At 40.2% G+C, this 27,738-nt stretch overlaps 3 protein-coding genes across 3 annotated transcripts in view; 2 read left to right on the forward strand and 1 right to left on the reverse strand.

Annotated features, from left to right (window-relative positions):
* Positions 1-14,710, forward strand: part of LOC113069904 (neurogenic locus notch homolog protein 2-like) — a 51,287-nt gene extending 36,577 nt beyond the window's left edge. Inside the window, exons 10-34 of the mRNA XM_026243015.1 lie at positions 91-204; positions 378-611; positions 1,115-1,225; positions 1,351-1,543; positions 1,827-1,972; positions 2,064-2,177; positions 2,715-2,834; positions 3,009-3,161; positions 3,584-3,812; positions 3,897-4,098; positions 4,327-4,480; positions 4,589-4,773; positions 4,916-5,048; positions 5,135-5,377; positions 5,957-6,069; positions 6,895-7,409; positions 7,618-7,968; positions 8,071-8,213; positions 8,297-8,501; positions 9,188-9,278; positions 9,369-9,522; positions 9,625-9,947; positions 10,902-11,049; positions 11,175-11,272; positions 11,381-14,710. Of these exons, the coding sequence (XP_026098800.1) occupies positions 91-204; positions 378-611; positions 1,115-1,225; positions 1,351-1,543; positions 1,827-1,972; positions 2,064-2,177; positions 2,715-2,834; positions 3,009-3,161; positions 3,584-3,812; positions 3,897-4,098; positions 4,327-4,480; positions 4,589-4,773; positions 4,916-5,048; positions 5,135-5,377; positions 5,957-6,069; positions 6,895-7,409; positions 7,618-7,968; positions 8,071-8,213; positions 8,297-8,501; positions 9,188-9,278; positions 9,369-9,522; positions 9,625-9,947; positions 10,902-11,049; positions 11,175-11,272; positions 11,381-12,772 (5,864 nt within the window). The 3' untranslated portion in view covers positions 12,773-14,710. The remainder of the gene's footprint in view (positions 1-90; positions 205-377; positions 612-1,114; positions 1,226-1,350; positions 1,544-1,826; positions 1,973-2,063; positions 2,178-2,714; positions 2,835-3,008; positions 3,162-3,583; positions 3,813-3,896; positions 4,099-4,326; positions 4,481-4,588; positions 4,774-4,915; positions 5,049-5,134; positions 5,378-5,956; positions 6,070-6,894; positions 7,410-7,617; positions 7,969-8,070; positions 8,214-8,296; positions 8,502-9,187; positions 9,279-9,368; positions 9,523-9,624; positions 9,948-10,901; positions 11,050-11,174; positions 11,273-11,380) is intronic.
* Positions 14,711-15,155: 445 nt separating this feature from the next.
* On the forward strand, positions 15,156-22,069 carry LOC113069905 (UDP-N-acetylglucosamine transporter-like). The gene is made up of 8 exons (XM_026243016.1): positions 15,156-15,560; positions 16,240-16,462; positions 17,179-17,333; positions 17,418-17,540; positions 17,638-17,812; positions 20,306-20,424; positions 20,596-20,729; positions 20,864-22,069. Exons 2-8 carry the CDS (start codon positions 16,273-16,275, stop codon positions 20,952-20,954), a joined length of 987 nt encoding a protein of 328 aa, XP_026098801.1. The 5' UTR covers positions 15,156-15,560; positions 16,240-16,272; the 3' UTR covers positions 20,955-22,069.
* LOC113069906 (protein FAM78B-like) lies at positions 21,732-27,623 on the reverse strand. The gene is made up of 2 exons (XM_026243017.1): positions 25,820-27,623; positions 21,732-24,112 (listed from the first exon to the last, which is right to left on the reverse strand). The coding sequence occupies exons 1-2, from the start codon at positions 26,080-26,082 to the stop codon at positions 23,590-23,592; spliced, it is 786 nt and encodes a 261-aa protein (XP_026098802.1). The 5' UTR covers positions 26,083-27,623; the 3' UTR covers positions 21,732-23,589.
* Positions 27,624-27,738: the final 115 nt, after the last annotated feature.

The raw sequence follows: 27,738 nt of genomic DNA on the forward strand, positions 1-27,738 counted from the left end.
AAGCTGTCAATATTACATACTGCACCTTTAATATGTGCTGCGTTAGATACTGTGCATTGTCATGATCCTGAATGTGTTTTTTGACCACAGGTTTCACTGGGGAAATGTGTCAAGTTGACATTGACGAGTGTGCCAGCACGCCTTGCCGTAATGGGGCTAAGTGTCACGACCGTCCTAATGGCTATGAGTGTGAATGTGCTGAAGGTAACATTATAAAAATCTCTTACAGCACTTAAATAGATAAAATAAAAATAAAAAAATGGCTGCATAATTAAAAAATATTTGTTTCTCATTGTAGGTTATTAGGCAATGTCCTAAGTTCTCAGAGAACTGACCTTATTGTACTAATTCCTTGTCTTAAACGCTGGTCTCTGTAGGTTTCACAGGGACATTGTGTACGGACAACATTAATGATTGTGAACCCAAACCTTGTCACCATGGTGATTGTATAGACGGAATTGCTACCTTCACATGCGAGTGTTACCCAGGTTACATGGGCCCCATCTGCAGCGAGCAGATACGTGAGTGCCAGAGTGACCCCTGCCAAAACAGAGGACGCTGTGTTGACCTGGTCAACATGTACCAATGCAACTGCCAGCCTGGCACTTCAGGTGAGTCTCACACTTGATCTTTACATCTCAAAGACTCTTTAAGGGGTCATATACTACACCTTTGCAGCATTTAATGAAGTCTAATTATGAAAACAGAACATTTTCTTAATTTAGTCAATCATGACTATTATCCACCATTTAGAATTAGACTTATTTTGGTCACTTTACATTTGAGATTTCTGCGTGATCTGTATTTTTATTGGCTAATCTTTATGTAAAGCACATGATATGTGAACTTTGATGTTGAGTGCTAGAATATGTCTATAAAGCGCATTAGACTCTTTTATTTGTGTTTCTCTGTTATACTGTCCAACAAACAAAGCAAAGCTCACTACATTCCCCTGCTGGAAACATCCTCTTACTACAAGCACACACACACATATAAAAAAAATGTATGATTACTGAGACTTCTTTAGAGACCTTTCAAAGGCTGCTGTATAAATTAGAATTATTTCACTTGCCTGTGCTTCCATTGACTATTCTGTCATTTGTCTTTGATGTAGGTGTGAACTGTGAGATTAACCATGATGACTGTGCCAGTAATCCCTGCCAGCACGGGACCTGTGAGGATGGAATTAACGAGTACAAATGTGTGTGCAAACCTGGATACACAGGTTTGTTCACACACATGCACATACATAAATACACACATTAAGATGTGCTTCTTTCATGAATCATGATCAGAACTAAGTACTCTGTAAATAGTTTTATTAATTAATTACACTTTCTTTCTCCTCAGGGGAGCGATGCACCGAGGAGATTAATGAGTGCAGTTCGAACCCCTGTCTGAGTGGAGGGACGTGTGTGGACAAAGTTAATGGGTTTCAGTGCATGTGTCCAGTTGGGACTCATGGTCCTCTGTGTCACTCGGGTGCAGACCACTGCAGCCCCATGCCCTGCCTGCATGGAGAGTGTTTTGATCAGCAGGACGGGTAGGAACAGCTTTTATCTTTATGATAAAACTTACAACCCATTCTGTCAAAGAGACCGATACTGGTAATTTGTAGCATAGCCTAATTCCATTTCCTGTTATATTCTGTAAAGAGATCAATAAGCATTATTTAATTTTATATAAGCACTATATAATTCATAAAATAGGAAATGCATGTTGCATTCTTAGCATTGCTGTAAGAGGCACTATAACTTGCTTTAGCATTTCCTTCTATGGCCAGTTATCTCTTTCATGTCAACTACTCACATTTTCTGTCTGTGTAGGTATCTTTGTGCATGTAAGTCAGGCTGGGAAGGTAAAAACTGTGACCGAGAGAAAAACGAGTGTCAGTCCAACCCATGCCAGAATGGTGGAAATTGTAAGGACCGTCTTAATGGCTACACCTGTGTGTGTGTCCGTGGATTTGCAGGTAAAGGCGTGTAATCCTTCCTAAACAGTGTTATAAAATTATGTTTAATTCAGTTTTCACCTCCCTGATTTTGCCCTTTTTTCTTTTTCAGGGTTCAACTGTGAGATAAACATGAATGAATGTGATTCAAACCCATGTATAAATCAGGGAACCTGTGTGGATGGAGTCAACAGCTACATCTGCCACTGCACTCTACCTTACACAGGTGATACACACATTTACAGTTTGCAGTTTTTTACAATGATTAAATTACAGAATCAGCTATTTTATTGTCAAATTGAATAAGTTGAATTAAAATAATATTATAATTATTTACTGTACTGTTTTAAGTTTGGGTCGTAAGATATTTTAATGTTTCTGAAAGACAGTAAAAACAGTAATACAGTGAAATATTACAATTTAAAATAACTGTTATCTGTTGTAATATATTTTAAAATGTCATTTATTACTATGATGGCAAAACAAAATCAGCTTCATCCAGTGTCTGTAATATTTTTTTACCAGAAGTTATGACCGATAACACTGTCTTCATACCAGAGTGAATAGTAAACTAGAACTTGTCAATGATGCCATTTATTGATTTTGAGGTCTCCAGGAGATTGTTGTTGTTCTGTCTATTCCTTTTCTTTTTCGGCTGTGAAACAGCGGCCCAGGCCAGTGTTGCCACCTTGTGGACAAACTAATTAGTGCAAAAACAATTCAAGGCCTGTATCCACAACTGACTGTATTGCTTTGTTTTCAGGAAGACACTGTGAGGATAAGTTAGTCCCCTGTGATTCTCAGCCCTGCCAGAGACGAGGGGTCTGTCAACCATCCCTGGATTACACCAGCTACACCTGCCTGTGCCACAGCGGATGGGAAGGTAAGTGCATTGAGTCTCTGTTTGGGTGTGTCTCTGTTTTATTCCTCAAAAATATCTTTGATGTTGAGACAACCACACTTTTTCCTTGATCACATGACATTCCCAGTAGTAGATTTAATATATGAAACTCTATCCAAAACATTTCAAGACTGTTTGTCTGATGTGTGTGTTTAGGAGCTCAGTGCACAGACGATATAGACGAGTGCAAGAAAAACCCGTGTCAGAATGGAGGTCATTGTCGGAACACAGTGGGCAGCTACCGATGCGAGTGTCATCCTGGATACAGTGGGGTCAACTGCCAAACTAACATCGATGACTGCAGCTCCAGTATGTGTCATTCCCACACAGACTCATTCACATGTTGTGCATGAGTGACGAATAGTAAACACATCCTTGTGTTAACATCCTCTGTCTGAAGGAATGTAATGTGTCCTAGTGGTCAGAAATCAGCTAAACGACTAAATAAAATTAAGTTTTACATCAGGTTTTTAAAACATGGTTAGATCCCAAGCAATATATAAATTATGTATTGTAATAATATATATGTGTGTGTGTGTTTGTGTGTGTGTGTACATTTAGATCAAACATATAAAATAAAAAAACAATGTACAAATTACTTTGCTTAACATATTTACCTTTGACAGTGCTAAAAACGAACTTTTTCATTTTGTCTCATTTGTGGCCCACTAGTGGTTTTTGGACACCAGTTTGAAAAACCGAGTCATTGAAATCTTTGGTCTCTTCTCCAGATCCATGTCGTAATGGTGGTACGTGTGTTGATAAAGTGGGTAGATACTTGTGCCAGTGCAGAGCTGGTTTCTATGGCGAGCGCTGTGAGGAAGAGATGGACGAGTGCTCTAGCAATCCCTGCTGGAATGGAGGTCACTGCACTGACTACGTTAACAGCTACACATGCCAGTGCCCGCCTGGCTATGACGGCATCAACTGTGAACGTGATATCCCAGATTGCACTGAGACGTAGGTTTTCCATAGAAATTATATAGGTATTGTTGTATTTCACTGTATCATATATATGTTAATTCATTCACTCTTACTCCATAGCTCTTGTCTCAACAATGGAACATGTGTGGATGGAATAAACCGTTTCACCTGCCGCTGCCGGCATGGTTTTTTGGGTCAGTTCTGCCAGTTTGAACTGAACGAGTGTGACTCTCATCCCTGTAAAAATGGTGGCACCTGCATAGATGGCCTGGGGACCTTCCACTGCACCTGCCCACTGATGTATAATGGAAAAACCTGTGAGGTAAAAACTATCAATTCATTCTTAGATTTTACAGCCACAAGGTCTGTTGTTCCTCAATGATTAGTTGTTGAGTTAAGCCTATATTTGGGACTATCTGCTAATAAATTGCCATTAAAACATGAAATATTCTTTCAAATTTTACAGTAATTTCGTGTGTTGAAATTTGGTTTCAAGTAAGCGATTGTTCTGTGAGACAGTTGATTGATTAATTTCCCTGACATTCTGCAGTCAATGGTGAACCTGTGCAGTAAAATTGAGTGTCTGAATGGAGGTACGTGCATCCAGAAGGAGATGGATTGGAGATGCAGCTGTCAGCATGGCTGGACAGGCCTATACTGTGACATCCCCAATATGTCCTGCCAGGCTGTTGCCAGAAACAAGGGTGAGACAGTAGACAGACTGACTAACTGTTTTGAAATGCAGCAAAATGTAATACAGATTAAACTGTAGGTTTGATTGAATTCTTAATGTAATTTCTGTTATGCTCCAGGTGTGGGGTTGGACATGGTGTGTGAGAATGCAGGGCGGTGTATGGACAAAGACAACACACACCAGTGTATATGTCAGAAAGGTTATACGGGCAGTTACTGTGAGCTTGGGGTTGATGAATGTATCTCCAACCCCTGTAGAAATGGAGGGGCCTGTGTAGACTACACGGGTGGATATTACTGCAAGGTACAACTGATCTCACTTTGTTTTGTTTCAAAAACAAATCTCACCAACCCTAAACTTTTAAACAATATTGTATATAGAAATAATATAAAGTAAAGGAATCTATTTATCTTCTAATATCTAAACCTCTCACTTTCTCTATTAGTGTAAAGCAGGTTATCAGGGCGTGAATTGTGAATATGATGTTGACGAGTGCCAGTCGAATCCCTGTCGCAATGGAGGCACCTGCATTGATTTGATCAACCGTTTCTACTGTACATGTCCTCTTGGCACCAAAGGTATGACTGATTCTTTATGCATTATGTTTAATGGTCAGATGTTATGCTGATATCTAAATGTCCCCTGACCACCTCTTCTTGTGCAGGTTCGCAATGTGAGGTGGATGTGAATGAATGCGGCCCAGAGTTCGGCGCACACTGTAAGAATGGTGGCCAGTGTGTGGACGGTGTGGGGCGGTACACTTGCTCCTGCCCTCCTGGTTTCACGGGAGAGCACTGTGAGGGAGATGTGAACGAGTGTCTTTCTGGACCTTGCCATCCATCTGGCACCATTGATTGTGTGCCGCTCACCAATAGCTATCAGTGCCGCTGTCGACTCGGTTATACTGGTGAGATCTTCTTTTAGAATTATAGAATATCTGAGGCCCCGTTTACACTAGTGCGTTTTCGTTTAAAAACGGCGTTTTAGAGTGAAAACGATCCACGTCTACACTGGCGTTTCCGCTGCGTTTCAGAAACGATTTCCGTTTACTCTCCACAAACTTAAATGCATGTCACATGACCATTCATGCAGGTACAGCCATAGATATGAATAGGTAGATTCCCTATTATTAAGATAGCGGATGTGTCTATGTGGTTGGAGCGATTGAATAGGGATCTACTTATACATCTATGGCTACAACAATGCGCATGATGTTATTGTTTACAAGGATACGCAGAGCGAATTTGGACAGCCACGCCATTGTTTTCAAATGTCTCCGTTTTGGTCTGTTTACACTGAAACGCAACCCTGGAGATTTCAAACTAAAACGGGGTCTGCAGCATTTTCAAGTGTAAACGATAGGTGTAACCATAGCAAAAGTTATGCGTTTTTTAGTGTAAACGGGGCCTAAGTTGCTAGTTTGATTTGGTTCAAATGAATTATATTGTTTTTCTTATGCACTTTTGTGTTCTTCGTCCCCCTGTAGGACAACACTGTGAGTTAATGGAAGATCTATGCAAGTCCAAGCCATGCCACAACAATGGCAGATGTGCCATGAACACAAGTTCATTACATGGATACACCTGTACCTGCCAACCTGTAAGTGCAGTGTTAGGATTCTTGTGTATGTACACAACTGTTCAAATGTGTGGAATTTTAAGGTTTTTAAGTCTCTTATTTGATCAAACAGTAAAACCAGTAAATTGTGAAACAAACAAAAAAATAAAATAGTTTTTTTTTTTATTAATTCTTAAATTAATAATTTATTCTTTAGAATAGAATTTCTGCATCATTAATCCAGTATTTAGTGTCACATGATCCTTCATAAATCATTCTAAAATGCTGTATTGATGCTCAAGAAACATTTCTTATTATCAATGTTGAAAACAATAATGCTGCTTAATATTCAGGATTTTTTGATTAATAGAAAAAAAAACTGCATTTATTTGAAATAGAAATCTTATTGACCTCAAAATGTTGAATGGTAGTGTGTATGTGTGCATGTGCGAGCAGTTCGATTTTTGCTTTACTGTGAAGCATTCCTTAATTTTGGTAAATACATCAAGCCTTTATCGAATATTCACTAACTGTTATCTGAAAGGTGGAGGATATTTTAATCACTAATATGTCTCTGACTGTGCTTTCCAACGTTTCTCTTCCAAACTTTAATGGCTGCATTATATTTGCTTTATTCTGTTTTGCTTTGTTTCAAGGCTGCTTATTTCTCTCATTATTCTCATGCTTGCATTAAAGACTGAAGCTGCATAAATCAGGTATGAAGAGAAACTCTGATTCCCTCTTAACTCGTCTTTCACTTTTCTTTCACTCACTGTGGCTGTCTTACTAGCCCCCAGTTATGTTGTTGTAAGGTAATACCATGATTTGGTTTATTTTTTTCTAATGGCCTCTGTGTGGTGCTTTCAGGGTTACACCGGTTTTAACTGTGGTGTTTTTGAGATCTCCTGTGCCAGTTTGCACTGTCAGAATGACGGACAGTGCGTGGAGATTAATGGTTATCCGCAGTGTCGCTGCCCAGTTGGTTTTTTTGGGCCGCACTGTGAGAGCAACACAAACCGCTGCATGTGTTTAAACGGTGGCACCTGTATACAAGATGATTCCAGCAAGTTCAGCTGCCGGTGTCCACCCGGCTTCAGTGGGCCAACCTGTCAAACGTATAGACCTTTCTGCCCATATTTGGAGTGCAAACAGCAGGCAGGAGATAAAGTATGTGACCCGCAATGTAGAAACCAAGAATGTAAGTGGGATGGAGGCGACTGTACGCTACACTGGGACGATCCCTGGGAGAACTGCTCAGCCCCCGTACGCTGCTCGGACTTATTCCATAATGGCCGCTGTGACCCAGAATGTAACAATGCAGGCTGCCTCTTTGACAGCTTTGAATGCCAGAAAGGTTCATCGGCAGGCCCAAGCACTTGCAAGTATGTGTCCCATTGTATTTTTCACACTCTAGAGGATTACTGCTCTTCTTTGAGAAACTTGCAAAGATAATGCATGACAAATATTTTTCCCAGAAAGATGTATATTTTAGTTTTTTTAACGTATTTTTGATAAATTAATTTGGATGTGTTATATATTTTTCCATTTTATATATAATAACAAATATCTATTACCCTCATTTCTCCTTAGATATGACAGATACTGTGCGGATCATTATGCTAATGGTCATTGTAATCAGGGCTGCAACACAGAAGCATGTGGCTGGGATGGTCTGGACTGTGCCACAGATACTCCGCCCAAGCTGGCTAAAGGTACACTGGTTATCGTGGTGCTGCTGCAGCCCGAGGAGCTTTTGGGTGACATTAAGGGTTTCCTGCGCTCTTTGGGGACACTCCTGCACACCAACCTGCGACTTAAGCTGGATGAGCATAAGAGGCCGATGGTGTACCCATACTATGGAAATGAGGAAGATGAAATTCAAAACAAAGTTGCCACTATGAAGCAACGTGGAAAACGAGAGCTGGAGAAGGAGGTTATTGGGTATGTTCCTCAGCCAAAAATTAACCTTTTGTTATTTACCTTCATGTTGTGGTGTTTGTATAAATTAACAGGGTTATGGATGTCTCCTTGATATATCTTTAGATCTGAGGTTCACCTTGAGATTGACAATCAACAGTGTTCTCAGCACTCGGTCGAATGCATCTCCAGTACAGACCAAGCTGCAGCATTCATAGCCGCAGAGTCCCTGAAATTGGAGCTGCCATACCCCGTCTACTCTGTGAACAGTAAGTGAACTACCAAAACGGGTCATAGCAAATCAAATTGTTGTTCCTTCTTTATAAATTTTAACCATCTTCTTCTACCTCAGGTATTATAGATCCAGAACCCACAATTTCTCCTCTCCTGTACCTGGTTGCCGTGGCTGCAGCTATCATCATGCTGATTTTGTTGCTGGGTGTGTTGGCTGCCAAGCGCAAACGCAAGCATGGGACTTTATGGCTTCCTGATGGCTTCCTGGCAAAGAAAGACTGCAAGCGGAGGGAGCCAGTGGGGCAGGATGATTTTGGCATGAAGTAAGTGTGCACCTTACTCCACAACATTCTCAAGATATTTGCTGCCTTCAAGTTGTCATAGGAAGTTCCTGATTAATAAGTTGGGATTATGTGACTGTGTGCTTTCAACTGATATTGTACATATTATATATTATAGGGGAAGTCGTGGCCTAATGGTTAGAGGGTAGGACTCCCAATTGAAGGGTTGTGAGTTCTAGTCTCGGGCCGGACGGAATTGTGGGTGGGGGGAGTGCATGAACAGCTCTCTCTCCACCTTCAATACCACGACTGAGGTGCCCTTGAGCAAGGCATCGAACCCCCAACTGCTCCCCGGGCGCCGCAGCATAAATGGCTGCCCACTGCTCCGGGTGTGTGCTCACAGTGTGTGTGTGTGTGTTCACTGCTCTGTGTGTGTGCATTTTCGGATGGGTTAAATGTAGAGCACAAATTCTGAGTATGGGTCACCATACTTGGCTGAATGTCACTCCACTCTTCTTCTCTATAGACTTTTTATTGTTATTTAAAATGTGTGAGTGGACATTTTCATATTTCTTATTTTATAGCACATATGTGATATAATGAATATTCAGTATGATGCTTTAAAAGCAACAACAGTCAGAATCTTTTTCACACGCTTATGTAAACCTGTTGATTTCAGTTGGCATCTTAAGTCAATCCTTCTTCCTTTATCCTCCCTTTTTTTTCAGGAGCATGCAAAAGCCACAGGATGGAGGGTTGATGGATGGCAGTTCTACCCATCATTGGTCAGAGGAGGATCATCTAACTATAAAACCTAGGGTAAGAGACAGTACCTCCACAGCCCTGAAGATGACAGTAACAGATCCATTTGTTTATAATCAATCTGAATGGACCCCTCCAACCTCACAGATGGAGGATAAGCCATTGCTTCCTGTCGGAGTGGATGGAGGAGTGGACAGGAGAGAGTGGACCCTGCAGCATCACAAAGCCGCTGACATCACACTCACTCCTCCTCAAGCGGACATAGACATGGACAGCCTGGATGTCAATGTTAAAGGACCAGGTTAATAGACAGATTCTTTCTTACAATCTTAGGAGATGAGGAAAGAAGATTTTTGCCCTTTTAAAAGTTTGACTTACTCTGTATTCTCTTTCATGCTTAAAGATGGTTTCACTCCTCTCATGCTGGCATCTCTACGAACTGGCAGCAGCCCCGATTGTGGCAGCATGCTGGGAGATGAGGAGGAGGAAAGTGGAGCTGACGAGCCTGGCACAAATGTCATAACCGACTTAATTGGCCAGGGTGCATCACTCAATTCCCAGACAGATCGCACTGGAGAGACTGCCCTTCACCTTGCTGCACGATACGCCCGAGCTGATGCCGCCAAGAGACTGCTGGATGCTGGTGCTGATGCCAATGCTCATGATAACATGGGCCGCACACCTCTACATGCAGCTGTGGCGGCAGACGCCCAAGGAGTCTTCCAGGTGAGGGCATGTGCTTTCCCTCATATGACTGCTAAGCCTAACTTCAATATATATATTGTTCATATACCATAATATATTGTTATCCACCAATTTTTTTTAAGAATATTGTCACATAATTGTTTTTTATATACCTACCTTGGCTGCATTTACACTGCAAGTCTTAATGCATAGATCCGATCTTTTGACCATATCAGATTTTTTTGACCCATCTGTTTACATTCACTTTAGACACGACTGGTATCCGATATATGGGTTTACATAATTACTTTACTATGCACATGGTAGACCCTCGGGTTTTGAATGGCCATGCTATTTTAATTATTTATGTAATCCATGTCAAGTGGCCATTATTATTTGTCAGCATGGACAACAGCTGTCATGAATGTTTTGCAGAATGGATAAAGGTAGAATTCTTTAGTCAAATAAAGTAGTAATTAAGGAGAGAGAAAGAGAAAGCGCACGTGAAGCTAGTGAACAAGGAAAGTTATCATGTCATTGCTAAGAAATATAATGTAGCTTTAGCGAAGTTGTTAATTCACATGGCAGGAGTTGAAAACAGCTCCTGAATGTCCAATTTCTTACCTAGCATATATAAAGAATCCATCTAAATAAAATGCGTGTGCATGCATGCAAAACTGTCGCACTCACATTGGGAGTTCTGTGGGAATTCTGATGTGTGTGTTAAGACGTAGGTAGGATGTCCAGATATTGCCAATGTATTCGATTAAATTTTCACATTTGGAAGTGGCTCAGTTTGGATGCGAAAATATCGTATCGCGTCTAGATTGTTGTGTTTAAATGTGTGCAGCAAATTCTGATCTGTGACAGATGTGAGCAAAAAAATCTGATTTTTTTGTGCCAGTGTAAATGCAGTCCTTGTTAATGCTGAAAATGTTTTCAGATTTTTTTGTTTGCACATACCAATCATTATTGTTTTGTGTTTTTGAACTCCAGATTCTCATCCGGAACCGTGCCACAGATCTTGATGCCCGTATGAATGACGGCACCACGCCACTCATCTTAGCAGCCAGACTGGCAGTGGAGGGCATGGTGGAGGAGCTGGTGCACTGTCATGCAGATGTCAATGCTGTGGATGACCATGGTAAGATGAAAACACATATGAACTTGCATCAAAGAAAATAACTTTGTTGATAAATGGAAAGGAAATACATTTTAGAAATAAAAAGGATACCTTGGTTAATCTCATTACTCTCATGTCATCCTCAGGCAAGTCAGCTTTGCACTGGGCTGCTGCTGTTAATAATGTAGACGCCACTCTAGTGCTACTGAAGAATGGAGCGAATCGGGACATGCAGGACAACAAGGTACTTGTTCCTGTCTATTTGTTTATGTGTATGTTAAATTACTTTTTGAGTACACAGATGTTCCGTGTGTCAGCCGAACACTTACGATTGTTTTGTTCTGCGATGTAGGAGGAGACTCCCTTGTTCCTGGCTGCCAGGGAGGGCAGCTTTGAAGCGGCCCAAGTCCTCCTAGATCATTATTCAAATCGTGATATCACAGACCACCTAGATCGCCTGCCTCGTGATACTGCACAAGAACGGATGCATCATGACATTGTGCGTCTGCTGGACCAGTACAACCTGGTGCACAGCCCGCACTCTGGGCCTAACCATGTGGGCAATGGTGGGGGACACTCCTCCATGGTCTGTGGGACAAACGGCTCAGGATTCATGGTTGGTATGCGTCCAGGACCACAAGGCAAAAAGAATCGCAGAGCAGGAGGTAAAGCAAACACTGTTGCAGCCGGGACAGCCAAAGATCTAAAAGAAATTAAAGCGAAAAGGCGGAAGAAGCCAGCCGGAGGAGAGGGGCCAAATGTGGTGGCAGTGGCTGGAGCCAGCGGAAATGTTACCAAAGCAGCTGGCGGTCTCTCAGAGAGCTCGGTCACCATGTCACCTGTGGACTCCCTGGAGTCTCCCCACTCATACGCTGGAGAGGCAGTGGCCACCACCAGCACGGCGAATTCTCCCCCTCTGCTCAGCAGCCCATCTGTGAGGCCCATGCTGCCTCCTGTGAGTCACATGTTGGGCCAGCAGCAAAGCTGGGTGGGTCTGGCCAAACACAGCTACAATGGTCACATGTTTGGCCTCATGCCCCCCCACCAGATGAGTGCAGGCCACACCAGCATGCAGCAGCACCACAGCCAGGGCATGCTCACCCCTATGAACGTCACCATGAGCCGTGAACAGCTTCCACCCATTGTCACCTTCCAAATGATGGCAGCAGGCAACAGGCAGAGCCTCCTCAAACAGGCGCAGCAAGGGCAGATGCAGGCACAGGGGCAAAATCAGGCACAAAGTCAGCACCTGCACTGTACTCAGAGTATGATGTACCCCATGTCTGATGTGGGAATGCAACACGGCCTGTCACATAACCTTCCGCACCCCCACGGTCACAACCACACACTTCCTCATGGGCTGCCTGAAAGCCAAGCACGGCAAGTAGCATCCTATCAGCCACGCCAGAGTCCTATGGATAAATATCCCACGCCACCTTCCCAGCACAGCTACCCCCCTGCCGGCTCCGAGGGAACCACACCTGGTCATCCCGCACACAACCCCAGCGAACACCCCTACCTCACCCCCTCTCCCGAATCGCCCGACCCCTGGTCCTCCTCATCACCCCACTCCAACTCAGACTGGTCCGATGTCACCACAAGTCCCACCCCTCTAGGAAATCTCCAAACAGTGCCCCCTTCCCGTCACACACACATTCCTGAACAAGCCCAGCTGCAGCCCCCGTCACAGGCCACGCAGCCGACACAGTCCCAGCAGTCACAGCGCAGCAGTGTGTACGCGTAGGAACTTGGACCTTCGATAGTTTGATTGCATGGCTGTTTTTATTCTCTCTCTTCAGCTGCCAGGAGAGAGGCCATTTATCCTTTCTCCACCCTTTTTGCCTTCATTATGCTCTGCATGTTGACTTTGAAGTTTTCATATCGTAAATTCCCATCAGCCTGGATGTTTCATCACACAGAAGCCCCGGACTAAACAGAGAAACAGCTTTAACAATTCGGGAATCCTGTTAACGACCATCTATGATCTAGTTGGTCTGTTGGCTATGGACAATCACAGTGCCAAACTAAGGAATCTCGTTTGTGGTTACTGTCCCCAATTTGGGGAAATTTATTTCAAGTTTTAGTCAAAACTTTTACAATTTGAAGGAAATTTTCTAATTTATCCTGCCGTCTTTCTTTGATAATTTTTATTAATATTAATTCAAAAGTCAGATATGCTTAGTTGGTACCAACCTTAAAGGCATAGTTTACACGAAAATGAAAATTATGGCATCATTTACTCACTCTTATGTTTGTTTGAAACCTGTATGACTTACTTTCTTCTGTGGAGTTCAAAAGGAGATGTTTTTAAAAATGTCTATTTTTTTGTCCATACAATTAAGTCAGAGAGTTGTTTTGGACCCCATTTACTTTTTTTGTAGTGATGAAATGTTTCTTAATTGGTGGTACTTTTTTGCGATTGGTAGCATGAATGCGCTACACATACATCTCATTCATTTGTGTGTGGTTCAGAGCTAAACTGTGGTGTAAATATTTTGTTACATTTTTATGTATTTCCATTTAGTCTGTTACAGTTTATTTTCTGCCTTGCCAATGTATAAGAAAGGTAAAAGGAGGTGTGTAAATATGAATGGGTTCCACTTGGTTTCTTTTGAAAAGTTATGCAGTATTCAGTGGCCGCACAAAAATGACAGAGGTTTGAAGAGGAATTCATTGACATTGAACATTTAATATTAGTGCATTTTACAACATATTTGTAACCATTGTTCCTATTTTATTTTATTTGTTCAGTCTTTTATTTTGTGTTACTGTATATTAATATTCTGAGCATGGTTCTGAAGTATCTTTTATTTACATGAGTTTTAAATACGTCATGTATTTTCTTCATCCTAATTCCAATCATCCTGTCAGTGCAACAGTTTGAATCACTTGGTAATTTGGAAATTATACTGTATATTATCTAAATGTGCTGTTTCACTTTTTCTGTTTTGTGTTTTTGAGCAAAGCTTTATAAAACTGATTGGTACAATCACATTTTTTAAATGTGTTTTGCACAATAAACCCCCTGGGTCTCTTAAATGCCAAATAAACACTCATAATAGTTTTTAGAAATGCATGCATTTTTTAGCCAGAGTGATGATGAAATACTGTTGAAGGTCTTATGAACGTCTGGTATGCTGTATTTGTCCAGTTGGGTGGATCGATGGTGATATTGTGTGTGCTCAAGGTCAATATTAAGAGTCTGCTTATGCAAATAGAAACATTTATGTACTATAGACTCCATGTGGCAATTTCTTTTTGGTAACAGTTGATATCCTGTAGCACTCAAGGGCCCTTCAACAGGATGATCTTTAGTTTACTAAAATCTGAGGAATTTAATGGGTGTTAGTCCACCAAATAAAAATCAAAGCTTTTGGAGCATTGTATTTTCACCCAAATGTTATGCAAGGCTATTTTTATATGTGCTGTATATAATTTGATGTTTTTATTTTTTTTTATTTTTTTTTATGCCTATTGTTCTTTCTTTGAGTTTCACCAAATATATGCATACAGTATGCTATAATGAAGTAAATGTTTCGTCTTAGTTTTATGTAGATTACAATTTTTGATTCAAAGAGAAAGAGAGAGAGAGAGAGAGAAAAAAACTGTATTGAAAATAATCCAAGACATCTGATGATTAAAATAGAGATGAAACAAATAAAGGAAAGCCTCTACAAATTGATCTGGCTAAATGTCTGAGTCTTTTTTTGTTGCTGGTACACTGAAAAATAAAAACTATCTATCTATCTATGTAAGTATCTGTCTGTCCATCTGTCTGTCTGAGTCTGTCTGTCTGTCTGTCTGTCTGTCTGTGTATATCTATCTGTCTCTGTCTGTCTGTCTGTCTATCTGTCTGTCTGTCTGTCTGTGTCTATCTGTCTGTCTGTCTGTGTCTGTCTGAATTTTATATTTTTATTAGATTGATTTATATTATTGTGTCACAATTGCCCACTACTTGCAAAGGGTATTTAATAACAATAATAGAAAACGAAGACTAATATCATATATCATACGCGCGCATTCACTTGTTTTGTTTTGAGAGTAGTATGCAAAGCAAAGCAGATGAATGCGCGCTTCTAAATAGGTTCCCTTCGATATTATTCTGTCCGCCAACCGACAGGTGGGGACAACGACTCATAATGAAGATCGAAGCAACAAAACACTAGGAAGTACTGCAAGATTGTTGCTATTAATATGAAGCTTTTGTACACTTCACTTGACAGTCTGCTTTTCATTCTCGATGAATGAGAGTATCCGGCATGGGTGGACAAATGATAGATGAACATGCGCGAGGAACACCCAGAACGAGCGATTTCCTCAAATATTAGCTTAGCTGGAGTAGCTCTCAGTGTTTAACTGTCAAATTAATACTCTACTGAACTATTTAACTCACTGTTTGTAGATTCAACTTATGTAGAACTCATCTTAAAGGATGAATATTTAACGGGATTTTAACGATTAGGTTTGCCTTTAAACATATAAGTTACTCACAGACTGCAACTCTTCCGGATCCTCAGTAATCTTCAGAGAAGGTGAGAATGTGAAAAATATGTGATATTTACAGCTAAAAACGAATTGGGATCATAGTTTTATATTAAACGTCTGTCCTCTCTTGTCTGCCTGCTATTATGATTTCAGGTAAAATGTTGACATTTCGTTTTAGCATTTTAGTCTATTAACATTACATTTAGTTGTTTATTAATTTAGTCACTTGTAAATACTCTTTACAACTGACATTGTTTACGCTTAAGTTGCGGAATATTTTACGTTACTCTTAAAAAAAATAACCAGTTCACCCGTAAGTGATAACGTTAAATATATAATTATTTACTCATCGTCATGTTCTTGTTTGACTTTATTTATTTCGTCTAAAGGAGATGTAAAGCAAAATGACAGCCTCAGTCACCATTAACCGTAAGGAAAAAGAAACGAAATTGAATAGTACCCAAGGTGTCTGTGTTTCCACAGAAGATATAAAGTCTGACTGTGAATGATGACACACTTTTCATTTTAGGGTGAACTAGTCTATCCCTTTAAATGTCCTCAATTTTGCAAACTGCAGGGTTAATGTTTGATTTCTTGGTCAGAGACACTATATTGTGTGAACACTACATAACTGTTGTAGCAGCTTGCTTGTCAGCCCCAGCTGGGACAACATTGTATTTCAACATCTGTCTGCTCTTTGCCCCTTTCTTTCTCATGTCACCCCAGTCTGTCCTGGTCTCCTCGTGAGAGGCTGTCATCATGGCATCAGTCAAGCTGAAGTACCTCTCTCTGGGGGTTCTGGTGTTCCAGACCACGTCCCTGGTGCTCACCATGCGTTACTCGCGCACCTTGCAGGGTGAAGGACCACGTTACCTGGCCTCTTCTGCAGTGGTGGTGGCAGAGTTCCTCAAGATCCTCACTTGTGTGGGACTCGTCTTCAAAGATCACAGTAAGTTTTGTGGGGCTTCCTTCCTCCGAGATTGCTCAGATATCTTTTTTCTTAAGGCACCACAGTATCTTAGAAAATCATTCTAATCATTTGACTGTAAATGCAGTGAGAAATTCCTTTTTGTCAATGCCCTGCATTTCCCTTCAACATGACCGAAATAGACTAAAGAAACAAAACAAAACAGAATGTATAATTCTACCCGATAATTTTTGCATTGACATTATACCTCAGATTGTAAATATTTCTCAAATATTTGATACCACTAGCCTGGAAAATTTTGCTAAATCCAATCATTACTTTTTTATTGTAAGTGCTGATAATTTTCAAAAATCATTTTCTATTTTGTGTGAAATATACACTACCATTAAAAAGTCTTCGTTTGGTAAAAAAACAAAAAACAAAAATTATATATATATATATATATATATATATATATATATATATAAAATTGTTATTGTTTTTTTTTTTTTTTTTTTTTTTTTTTAAAGAAGTCTTAATTTCCTGTGGTGGCAAAGCTCCGCCGGTCTTCAGTGTCCTGTGATCCTACAGAAATGATTCTTATATGCTGATTTAAACATTTCTTATCATGGTTGTGCTGCTTAATATTTTTGTGATTAAAAGAACATAATTTATTTGAAATGAAAAGCTTCATTGGCTGGAATGGGTGTGAGTATGATTTATTATCTCCAGGTAACTGTAGTGTCTGTGTGAAACAGGTTACAGTGGCCGAGCACTGAGCAGTATTCTGAGACAGGAAATTCTACACAAGCCTGTAGAGACGCTGAAGCTGGCGATACCATCAGGGATCTACACGCTACAGAATAACCTGCTCTACGTAGCACTGTCCAACCTTGATGCAGCTACCTATCAGGTAAGCCACTATCCATCTGTTAGTTGCCTTATTTTTTATGGCTGTCATTCTTATGTTTTTTTTTTTAATCCTGTACACTTCTAGGTGACCTACCAGTTGAAAATCCTTACCACAGCCCTGTTTTCTGTGTTTATGCTGGGCCGCAGGCTTGGGGTGTACCAGTGGTTGTCTCTACTAATTCTTATGGCCGGAATTGCACTTGTACAGGTAAGATACCTTGATTAGAGTTTACCTGCTAAAAAATACTCCGTTTTGTTATAGTCTTTGATGTATTCATGTAATTCATGATTGTTTGTTTGTACAGTGGCCAGGAGACTCCCCGTCAGACCCTCAGAAACAGCAGCTGACTGCAGGCTCACAGTTTGTTGGGCTGGTGGCTGTGTTGGTGGCCTGTTGCTCTAGTGGGTTTGCTGGTGTTTACTTTGAGAAGATCCTTAAAGAGACCAAGCAGAGTGTTTGGGTCCGAAACATCCAGCTTGGTAAGTATGTTCAAAAGAAAATGGCTCTTATATTAGCCTGAGCATCACTATATTGAGTTCAAGTGGGTCAGTTATGCATAAAGAAATAGTTCATTCAAAAACGGGAATGTATTACCATCAGGCCATCCAGGATGTAGATGAGTTTGTTTCTTCATCAAAAGAGATTTGGACAAATGTAGCATTACATCACATGCTCACCAGTGGGTCCTCTGCAGTGAATGGGTGCCGTTAGATTGAAAGTGCAAACAGCTGATTAAAACATCAATAATAGACAAGCAATCCACATGACTCCAGACTATCAATTAATGTCTTGTGAAGTTGTGGTTTTAGTATAATCAGAACCTCTCACTAAGGGCACAGGTTTTATACTGCAACGTTGAGCTATGTGACACACACAACCTGGTTTTAAATTAGAAGTCTGTGTATAGTCTGTATTTCCGAGAGACTATCTCAAATTAAAAAAAAAACTAGGTTTTATTTCATTCAGCAAGCTGAATACTTGCACAAAATGAATATTTATGCATGTGTGTTTTTATTCTTGCCATGTGGAATCACAGTGTAGGGTTTATTTATAACTGCCAATGTGTGAATGGAGTGTCTGTAGTGATTCACCTTCTAATGTGAACTTCTGTTCGTCATAGTGAACAAACCCAAAAAAACATCTCTGTTCTTCAATGAGTGCCAACATAATTTGATCATATCAAAGTTTATTATAAAAAGTTTTCTCAGAATGAAGCCATTAGTTTATTCACATGCATTTATATGCTACTGTGCAAAAGTTAAAATTAACTTTAAAAAAAGAAACACTTCAAATTCTACTAATATTTCACAATATTACTGTTTTACTGTATTTTTGATCAGATCCAGTGAACTTTTGAATGGTAGTGATTTTTTTTCTTTTTTCTTTAAGTTTTGAATCTATATATATATATATATATATATATATATACACACACACACACACATTGTGGGAAATATTAATTTGATCCCATGCTGATTTTGTAAGTTTGCCCCACTTACAAAGAGATGAAGGGTCTGTATTTTTATGGTAGGTTTATTTTAACGGATAGAGACAGAATACCAACCAAAAAATCCAGAAAAACACATTATATAAAGGTTAGAGATTGAATTTTATTCAAGTGTGTGAGATAAGTATTTGATCCCCTACCAACCAGCAAGAATTCTGGCTCCCACAGATTGTTTATGTGCCAATGTGGAACACAGATTAGTCTTGTCACTTTAAGAAGCTACTCATAATTTCATTTCAATAGATGTTTAAGACACCATGTCCAAACAATCTGTATCTTCCATACCAACCTCTCCCACCACCATGGGCAAGACCAAAGAGCAGTCAGAGGATGTCAGAGACAAGACTGTAGATCTGCACAAGGCTGGAATGGGCTACAAGATCATCAGCAAGAAGCTTGAGAAAGACACGTGGTGCGATTATTCGGAAATGGAAGAAATACGAAATAACTATCAGTCGGCCCTGGTCTGGAGCTCCATGCAGGATCTTGCCTCATGAGGTAAGGATGATCATGAGAAAGGTGAGGGATCAGCCCAAAACTTCATGGGAGGAGCTTGTTAGTGGTCTTAAAGCAGTTGGGACCACAGTCACCAATAAAAACATTGGTAACACACTACACCTGCAATTTCCTAATGCTCAAGAAAGCATATGTACAGGCTCGTTTAAAGTTTGTCAAAGAACATCTTAATTCAGAGAAGGCTTAGGAGAAAGTGCTGTGGTCAGATGAGACCAAAATTGAGCTCTTAACTTACTCATTAGCTTACTCGGCTGTGTTTGGAGGGAGAGAAATGCTGTCTTCTGACCCCAAGAACACCATCCCTACAGTCAGGCACAGAGGTGGAAACATTATGCTTTGGGGCTGTTGAACTGCTAAGGGTACAGGACGACTTCACCGCATTGAGGGCAAAATGGTCGGGCCATGTATAGGAAAATCATGATGAGAAACTCCTTCCCTCAGCCAGAATACTGAAGATGGGTCATGAAATGGTCTTCCAGCATGACAGTTACCCGAAACATACTGCCAAGGCAACAAAAGACTGGCTCAAGCAAAAGCACATTAAGGTCATAGAGTGGCCTAGCCAGTCTCCAGACCTCAATCCAAAAGAAAATCTGTGGAGGGAGCTGAAACTTCGAGTGGCCAAACGACAGCCAAGAAACCTTAAGGATTTAAAGATGATCTGTAAAGAGGAGTGGAACAAAATCCCTCCTGAGATGTGTGCAAACCTGGTGACCAATTACAAAAAAATGTACGAAGTCATGTTTTGCATGGCCATCAAATACTTATTTCGCCCCCTGAAATGCAAATCAATTTCTAACTTTTATATGATGTGTTTTTTTTCTGGATTTTTTTCTGGGTTTTCTGTCTCTATACATAAAAATAACCATAATAATTATATCTAATAGGATATGAATATAATATAGGAAACAGAAGTAAATGTTTTGCCCTCTGTGTCTTCTGTGTGAAGGCATGTTTGGCCTGGTTTTTGGGGTCTTCGGGATGTTGGCCTACGATGGTGACCGAGTCCAAGAACACGGAATGTTTCAGGGCTACAACACGCTGACCTGGATTGTGGTCGCTCTCCAGGTGAGCCTGAAAACTTTTCAGTACAAGACTTGTCAGTACAAAACAAGTTTACATGTGAATCAGTACTGATAATTGCTCCATCATCAACAGCTAACAGGAAGCCAACACAAGTGATTTTCCCTTGCAACACATTAAAGTGCAACAATATAAATTGATTTTTTTTTTTCACAGGCACTTGGAGGGCTCGTGATAGCTGCTGTCATCAAGTATGCTGACAACATACTGAAAGGCTTTGCTACATCACTTTCAATTATCCTCTCTACATTAATTTCATATTTCTGGCTTGAGGACTTTGAGCCTTCCAGGTAAAAAATTCCAATTCCAATTCTAAATTGACCAATCAATGCTTTAAATTCAATTGATTTAAAGTAAAAAAAAAAAAAGAAAAAAAAAAAAGGATTTTAAATTTAAAATTAAATTTCATTTCTTTTCTGTCCAGTGTGTTCTTCCTCGGCACAGTATTGGTCATAATGGCAACGTTTCTCTATGGTTATGAGAGCAAGCCGGCACCCAACCCAAGTAGAGCATGAAAAGGGGATGGTCGAGGTGAAAGTGGAGTGGAACAAAAGGATGAAATGAGTGGAAAGACAGAGAAGAGAAGAGGAGGCATAGAGACCGGGAAAAAATGATTGATTCAAGGTTTGGATAAACAGGCTGGGCCACTGCTGTGCAGTGCTGAGCTGAAGTACACTGGGTGAAATGCTCTGGGTCTTGGGTTTCAGTGAAACTCACATTTAACGTGAAAAACAATAATCGACCCTTATCACATTAATTGGTGATGGAAAAAAACACTTCATAATGTGCCATTTTCAAATCTTGCTGGATGCGCTGAGACCTTTTTTTGGATGATCAGGACTTGAACCTTGAGTACAAAACTTGTTTGGCTCTTCTTGGCCATTTAATATCCATTCATCTTCAAGGTGCAATGGCTGCTTTTGGTTTGCAAAAGTGGCCTGCAGTAATTTGCTACAAATGAAACTTGAATCTCAACAATGGATGTTACTGAGGGGGTCGTTGCATCACTGTATTTTTGTGTCATTATTCAAACTTCTTAAGTCCTAAAAAATATTTTATGCTATTTTAATAGACTGGGTTGCTTCGTTAGTTTCTGTGCCATGGGAACTGAGGGAATAAGGGATCCTTTGTGAATATAATGTAAACTTTTGATATTATAATAATGAAAATGATAACAATAATTATGATGATGCTAGCCGGTCAGTTTGTGGGGATGTTGTGATTACAGATTACCTCTGTCACAAGGCAACAAAGAATACTTGAGTTACTCCAATATATATGCAAGGAAGTGCTTTTTTTTATCAACTTTGCACTATGTGTGAAGCTACAGTATATTAGTATCTGGTGCGGAGTAATATTAAATCAGGTGTATAATTGTCTTTTTTTTATTTTATTTTTTTCCAAACAAAACACATTTTCACCAGGGCAGCCCAAAATTTTAAAGAAAAGGCTTGGCTTTTTTTTTCCTTTTTTCAAAAGATGTAAAAACAATGCATGCAGTCACCGTTTGAAAAAAAAGTAATTAATTAAAAAGGAAAAGAGATTTTACAGTTCGGATGCTCTAGCTGCCCCAGTCCTTCAGAACACACTGTGAACCTCAAAATCAATAAACTCTACATTGACCTCCGAAGACCAGCATTGGTAATGTTGTTTTTGAAGTCTGTACATCCCTAATGGCATCATTAATTCAGTTTATACAAATCCAGTGGCTTTAATGCTCAAGCGAACCGATTCATTTTTGATAATGAAGCAGTCACTCCACTGTAATTTGTGCAGGTGCAGGACTCTCTAAGGAAGAGGAGGTGTTTCAAAGAAGGCAGCGGTTGGGTGTTTGTTGTGCTTTTGTTTCTGGATGTGTGTGTGAAATCTCAGTAGGAAGGTCTGGATGGTTTTCACCTCTCTAATGAGTAGCAGTGGGAGTTGGTGTTTGCAGCACTGTTTAAATCTTTTTCTTCCCCTCCCTCGACTCCTTCGCTCCCAGGTGAGCAGAACAGTGAATTAGCAGACAGCTCCAGACGTTCTTAAGCTTAGAGTGTAGAAATGTAAGCAGCTGAAGTTCCCTCATTTCCACTGCAGCAGAATTCACAGTCCAGATTATGCTCGGTGGAATTAAGAAGTCTTCTATATCTTCTTAATTGATGCCGTGCTGAATAGCAGACATCTGATGGTTGGAGCTTTCTGCTTCCTTCAAATCAACTTTGAATAAATATGAGTGAGCTAAAAGGCGATGTTAAATTCAGCTGTAGACCTTCTGAAGTCGTACATTCAAGCACATCAGCTTCTCTTCTTTTGAAACATTGTGTATCTATAATTACAATGTAAAGGTTGCTGCTCTACTGGAGCGAGACTGGCTCTATATAGCTCTGATGTTTTCCACTTACAGAGAACTTTTAAAAGAGAACGTTGGAGCTAAGTTATCGGAATAGTTGAATAGTCTTTGATCTCAACAGCCTTTTAGGGATATTCCACCTGAAAAATTAACGATAAATTACAGTTTTGTCATTTTATTCACTTTCATGTGGTTCCAAACTTGTAAGCATTATTTGGTCTGCAGAAGAATGTTTTGAAGAACATTGGGAACCAAACAACATTGGATCTCAATGTGTTCCATTTATAGGGACGAAAAAATAAATCTTTTTCAATTATGTTCCACAAAAGAATGTCATACAGGTTTGGAATGACATGAGGGTTCGTGAATTATGACAAGTTTTATTTTTGGGTGGAGTATCCATTTATGTATACCAGGAGTATGGTTTCTTTTCTTTGATACTTGAGTCTGAGGTTTTAAGGCAAATGTCAATATCAAATTAAAAGGGACAGTTCACCCAAATTATCTGTGGAACGCAAAAGAAGATATTTTGAGAATTTTTTGAGAGTTTTTTTTGTCTACACAATGAAAGTCAGTGGCGTCCAGTGTTTTGTTTCTCTGGATGGAAATATATCAGATAATATATTACATGGAATGAACAAAAGTCATACAGGTTTGGAGTGATATGACGGTGAGTAAAAAAAATTAGATTTTCATTTTTTTGAATGAATTGTCCCTTTAAGTGTCTCCAGGGCCATTCAAGAACCAAGTATCTCTATAAAGGCAGCAGTGTGGATTTAAGGCAAATTGACTTGATTTAAAAACCTGCTTCCCACAGCCTGCTACTTAGAGGGGATCACCACTAATGGTGGTCCTTGCTTGGGCCTCCACATTAGCACTTGTGCGTCATTAGCATTGGGTTTACCCAGAGCATTAGGGGGGATCGGTTCCATATGAGTCAACACCTTGGGCTGGTCCTGGTGCACCCGGCCGGTGAGTCTTGCTCGAGAGCCCAGTGGCTTGGAGGGGTCCACAGCGATGTCTACTTTCATCCTCCACTTAACTGTCTGCAGGAGGATCTTTTCCTGTGTGGCCATATTTAAAGCCACCAGCCAAGTGGTGAAGCTCTGGTCGCGTTTGATCCGCGTGAGCAAAGCCACGTTGCTCTCGCTCACTGGTATGGCCCATGTTACGCTGGGGTAGAAGTTATCATTCATGCTGACAGTGAAGCATGAAGGTTTGGAGGTGGGGCCGGAGAGGGTCACAGTTTCTGTCGTGTTTCCGTACCATGGGTAACTCACGCCGTCCGAGTCGCTGATGGCCTTCACCAGTCCTTCCCGTAACTCTGGCAGCTCCCAGCTTGACCTGTGGAAGTGAACGTTTAGTGGTTAATCAAACAACCGCAGTTTTGCTGTTGAATATGTAAGCGTACAAAGATGCTGAGTCCAAGTGCAGTAATGATAATTGGGGTTAATGATGACATTCATTATCAGGGTCCCAGCTGCCAGTGTTAAATGACTCAGTGTGAGAGGATGTTAATGCGTCTGGGTGTTGTTGGGTATGACCTGACACTGGCATTTCTTCTTCTGTACGGCGCCATCTGTGTCACAGAAAACCCCACGCAACCACCCGCACAGACAGTAATACACACCCCCACACACATGTCCACACCTCCACACAGACAGGCCCCCCAGGCAGCATCAGAAGGGCCCACGTCACGCGTCACACGGCTCGTGGGTGGGTGCGAGTATGTCTCGATCTCGTTTTCCTTCTGTGTCTTTATTTATAAATTAGGCAGTCAGCACGTAATTGCGTTCATCTGAAATGCTTAACTCTGTTTTTTAACACAGCTATTCTGTTTTTATCCACTGCCTCTCCCCGTCTGATCCGTTGACAGGCTGTGAAACTCATATGTGGGAGTATAAATGAAAGAGCAGTGTCTGATGAAGGTGCAAATACTCCTCCCCTCAGGCACTGAGCTGATGTATGCATACTCTCTGTGAATATAAATCACTGATGCACTGCACTGAAGTCATCCTTTGATTTATACCATTTAAAGACACTATTAAACTGCGTGCTACATAAATGAAAGATTTACTCACACTAACAGTGCGGCGGATAGATAAGAGACATTTTCGGTAAAGACATTCTGAAATACATTGAAAATCCTCTTCTATAATGCACTTTTCAAAATTCTAATTTAAAACCACTTTGTGTTTTTAGTTGGCTTAATGTAAAAATACCTTTTTTTGCAAATTAGACAAAAAGACCAAAAATCTCATTAAAGGGCTGAAATTCTAGAATCTAGATGTTGTTTGGCTTGTTGTTTTATTAGGCTATTACTTATATATATATATAATAATTAAATGTAAATATATATAATTAAATGTAAATATCATGTGTCCATCTATTCAAAGTCACCACAGCATAATTTTGATCATGACGTTTAAGAATTTTTTTTATTTTTATTTTATTTTATTTAAATCTGGTATTTTGACATTTTAATGAAACAAAACTTTTTTTCAGGAGAAACTGAGTAACTTTAAGATATCTCTTGATACTCATGAATCATGACTCAAAAGTTATGTATTTTATTACTTTCATAGTTGATAGTTACACTACTTAACGTTTTAGTAGTTGTTTGTTTATTGTTGGTTATAAACTGTTTTATAAATATGTACACTCTAAAAAAAAGACTGGGTTGTTTCAACCCAACTTTGTGTCAAATATGGAACAACCCAACTTTTGGGTTAAAAATGTTATTACAAAATTTAACCCAACAGCAGGGTTAGTCCATATTTGACCCAAAGTTGTGTTGAAACAATTCAGCATTTTTTAGAGTGTACAAAGTTGCATTATGATGTTACATTTGCCAAGAAGTTGGAACTTTTTTTCTAATATTTCTATCTTGAAAAATAAAACAAAGAAAGATTTTGTAATCTTGGACATCCGTATTTGGCATTGACCAAATGGTTGCTCATCAGTGGCGAAATTTCCATTATTCTGGTTCAGTATGTGTGTTCATGGTAAAGAGTAAGTGTGTTGAAGTCATCAAACATGCACCATGCTTACATGCCGAGGTCTCCATAAGTGTTGTAGAATTCCATTTGAGTGCACGCTTGAATCCAACCCACCACCCAAGCCTCGTTCCGATGGATCGGTGGCATCACTATCCGGGCGGAGGCCTTGAAGTACGGAGTTTTATAGCGGAGCACTATGGGTGAATTCTCCTCGATCACTGTCGGGCAGTGGTCAATAGTAGCAGATACGTCGTAAACAACGATGTTCTCGCGTTTAATTCGGGGTTTGCAGGCGACGCTCTGAAGGCAACCCATGGCTTGATATTAATTTAATTAATATAAATAAATATAATTATACACATACATTTAAATTACCGAAGAAACGTTTCAATCTAAGCTCATGTCCAGTCCAGGCGCCCAATGTAATTAGCTACTCCTCAAATGTATTTGTATTAAGAAACACACACACACACACACACACACAAAAACAAGACATAAATCAATCAAAAGCAGGTGTTTTCCCCCAAGTCATTGCCATTTAGATATAATGAACATCAGATCTCTGTCCCGTTAATCCAGATCAACAACAGGTTGCAAGACCTCCGACCGTCTCTTGATCTCTGCTGTCCCCATGCCTGTGATTGTCAGTCGCGATCGGACTTGTGGGTTGTTCTGGGCTCCCACTTCAATCTGATATGTTCTCTTTCAAATCCACATGGCCTTTTGGCAGCTCTTCGCCCTTTCATCCGTTTCTTTCTGGTCCGAGTTTTCATGTCACAACCGGAGGCAGAAAAACAGTCAGGTGTGGCGGACCGCTCGCCTCGACAAGAGGTGGTCGCGAATCTGTTTTTCTCGATTGATGTTTGCGCTTTCAGAAAAACAAACAATCTCAAAGTATTTCATGATTTACGACAGATTAGGAACCGCGAAAAAAGTATGTTACACAGCAGAGTGATGCTCTCGATCATATCACATTTGTCGTTCCGTTATAGTGAATATTCCTTCAGTAAACAGACGTCCGCATATTAACACACGAGGCATCCAGATGAGATTGGATAAACCGCAATAATGTGATCTTATCTGTCGGATTTAAAATAAACCGTCCCCATCCCATTCGTTGGCGTGCACACCGCGGTCGCTGTTCAGTTGCTGTGGTGCTGAATGAACGATCAGAGGCGCGTGGGAGTACCAGTGCGCGCTCGAGTCCTCCTCACGTAGCTACTCTCCGTTCTTCATCTTGGGTTCTCCGTAAATCAAAACTAGAAATAACTTTGCAGTGCAATAGTGCTATAATGTAATGCGTGACTGAAGATTGATACCCAGAGTTTTGGACCTGTTGATGTTTCTGGATCTTATTGAAAACGTGTAGTCTCAGATTCGTAATTCTTTAGTAATAGTATCCTATCTTGTAAGTTACGCGTGCGGATAGAGTATAATCAGTGTTTAACAATGTCTCATCATTCATTAGGCTCTTGTGACACGAATAGGTTTATTTATGTAAAACTGGAACAAAAACATGTTTGGGTGGAGGCATCTTAAAAAATGTTTTGTTTAGGTATATAAATGTGTAGGCTAAACCGTGCACATTACAATAATCACTACAGTAAGATTACATGTTAATCACTGTAAACGCTAAAGATCGTTTTCACCTGAAGTTGCTATAGCAACAGTACGCTGCTTGATCGATTTCTGTAGAATCAGTATCCTACGTTTGATTGACAAAAGATATGTAGCCTGTTGTCTATGTACATTTCTATTTTACATTTAAACTTCAAGAATATCTATCCATCAACAAGCTTGTTCTGTCTGTCTGTGTCTATCTGTCTGTCTGTCTGTCTTTGTTGTCTGTGTCTATCTGTCTCTCTGTCTATTTGTCTGTGTCTGTCTGTCTGTGTGTGTGTGTGTGTGTGTCTGTGTCTATCTGTCTGTCTGTCTGTCTTTGTTGTCTGTGTCTATCTGTCTCTCTGTCTA

This window comes from Carassius auratus, unplaced genomic scaffold (assembly GCF_003368295.1).
Source record: "Carassius auratus strain Wakin unplaced genomic scaffold, ASM336829v1 scaf_tig00002576, whole genome shotgun sequence".
Classification (NCBI taxonomy): domain Eukaryota; kingdom Metazoa; phylum Chordata; class Actinopteri; order Cypriniformes; family Cyprinidae; genus Carassius; species Carassius auratus.

Coding starts and splice junctions, on each gene's coding strand:
- LOC113069905 (XM_026243016.1), top strand. CDS start 16,273: ATGGCATCAGTCAAGCTGAAGTACCTCTCTCTGGGGGTTCTGGTGTTC. Junction 17,334..17,417: donor TTGATGCAGCTACCTATCAG/GTAAGCCACTAT, acceptor GTACACTTCTAG/GTGACCTACCAGTTGAAAAT. Junction 20,730..20,863: donor GAGGACTTTGAGCCTTCCAG/GTAAAAAATTCC, acceptor TTTTCTGTCCAG/TGTGTTCTTCCTCGGCACAG.
- LOC113069906 (XM_026243017.1), bottom strand. CDS start 26,082: ATGGGTTGCCTTCAGAGCGTCGCCTGCAAACCCCGAATTAAACGCGAG. Junction 24,113..25,819: donor ACTTATGGAGACCTCGGCAT/GTAAGCATGGTG, acceptor TCACTTCCACAG/GTCAAGCTGGGAGCTGCCAG.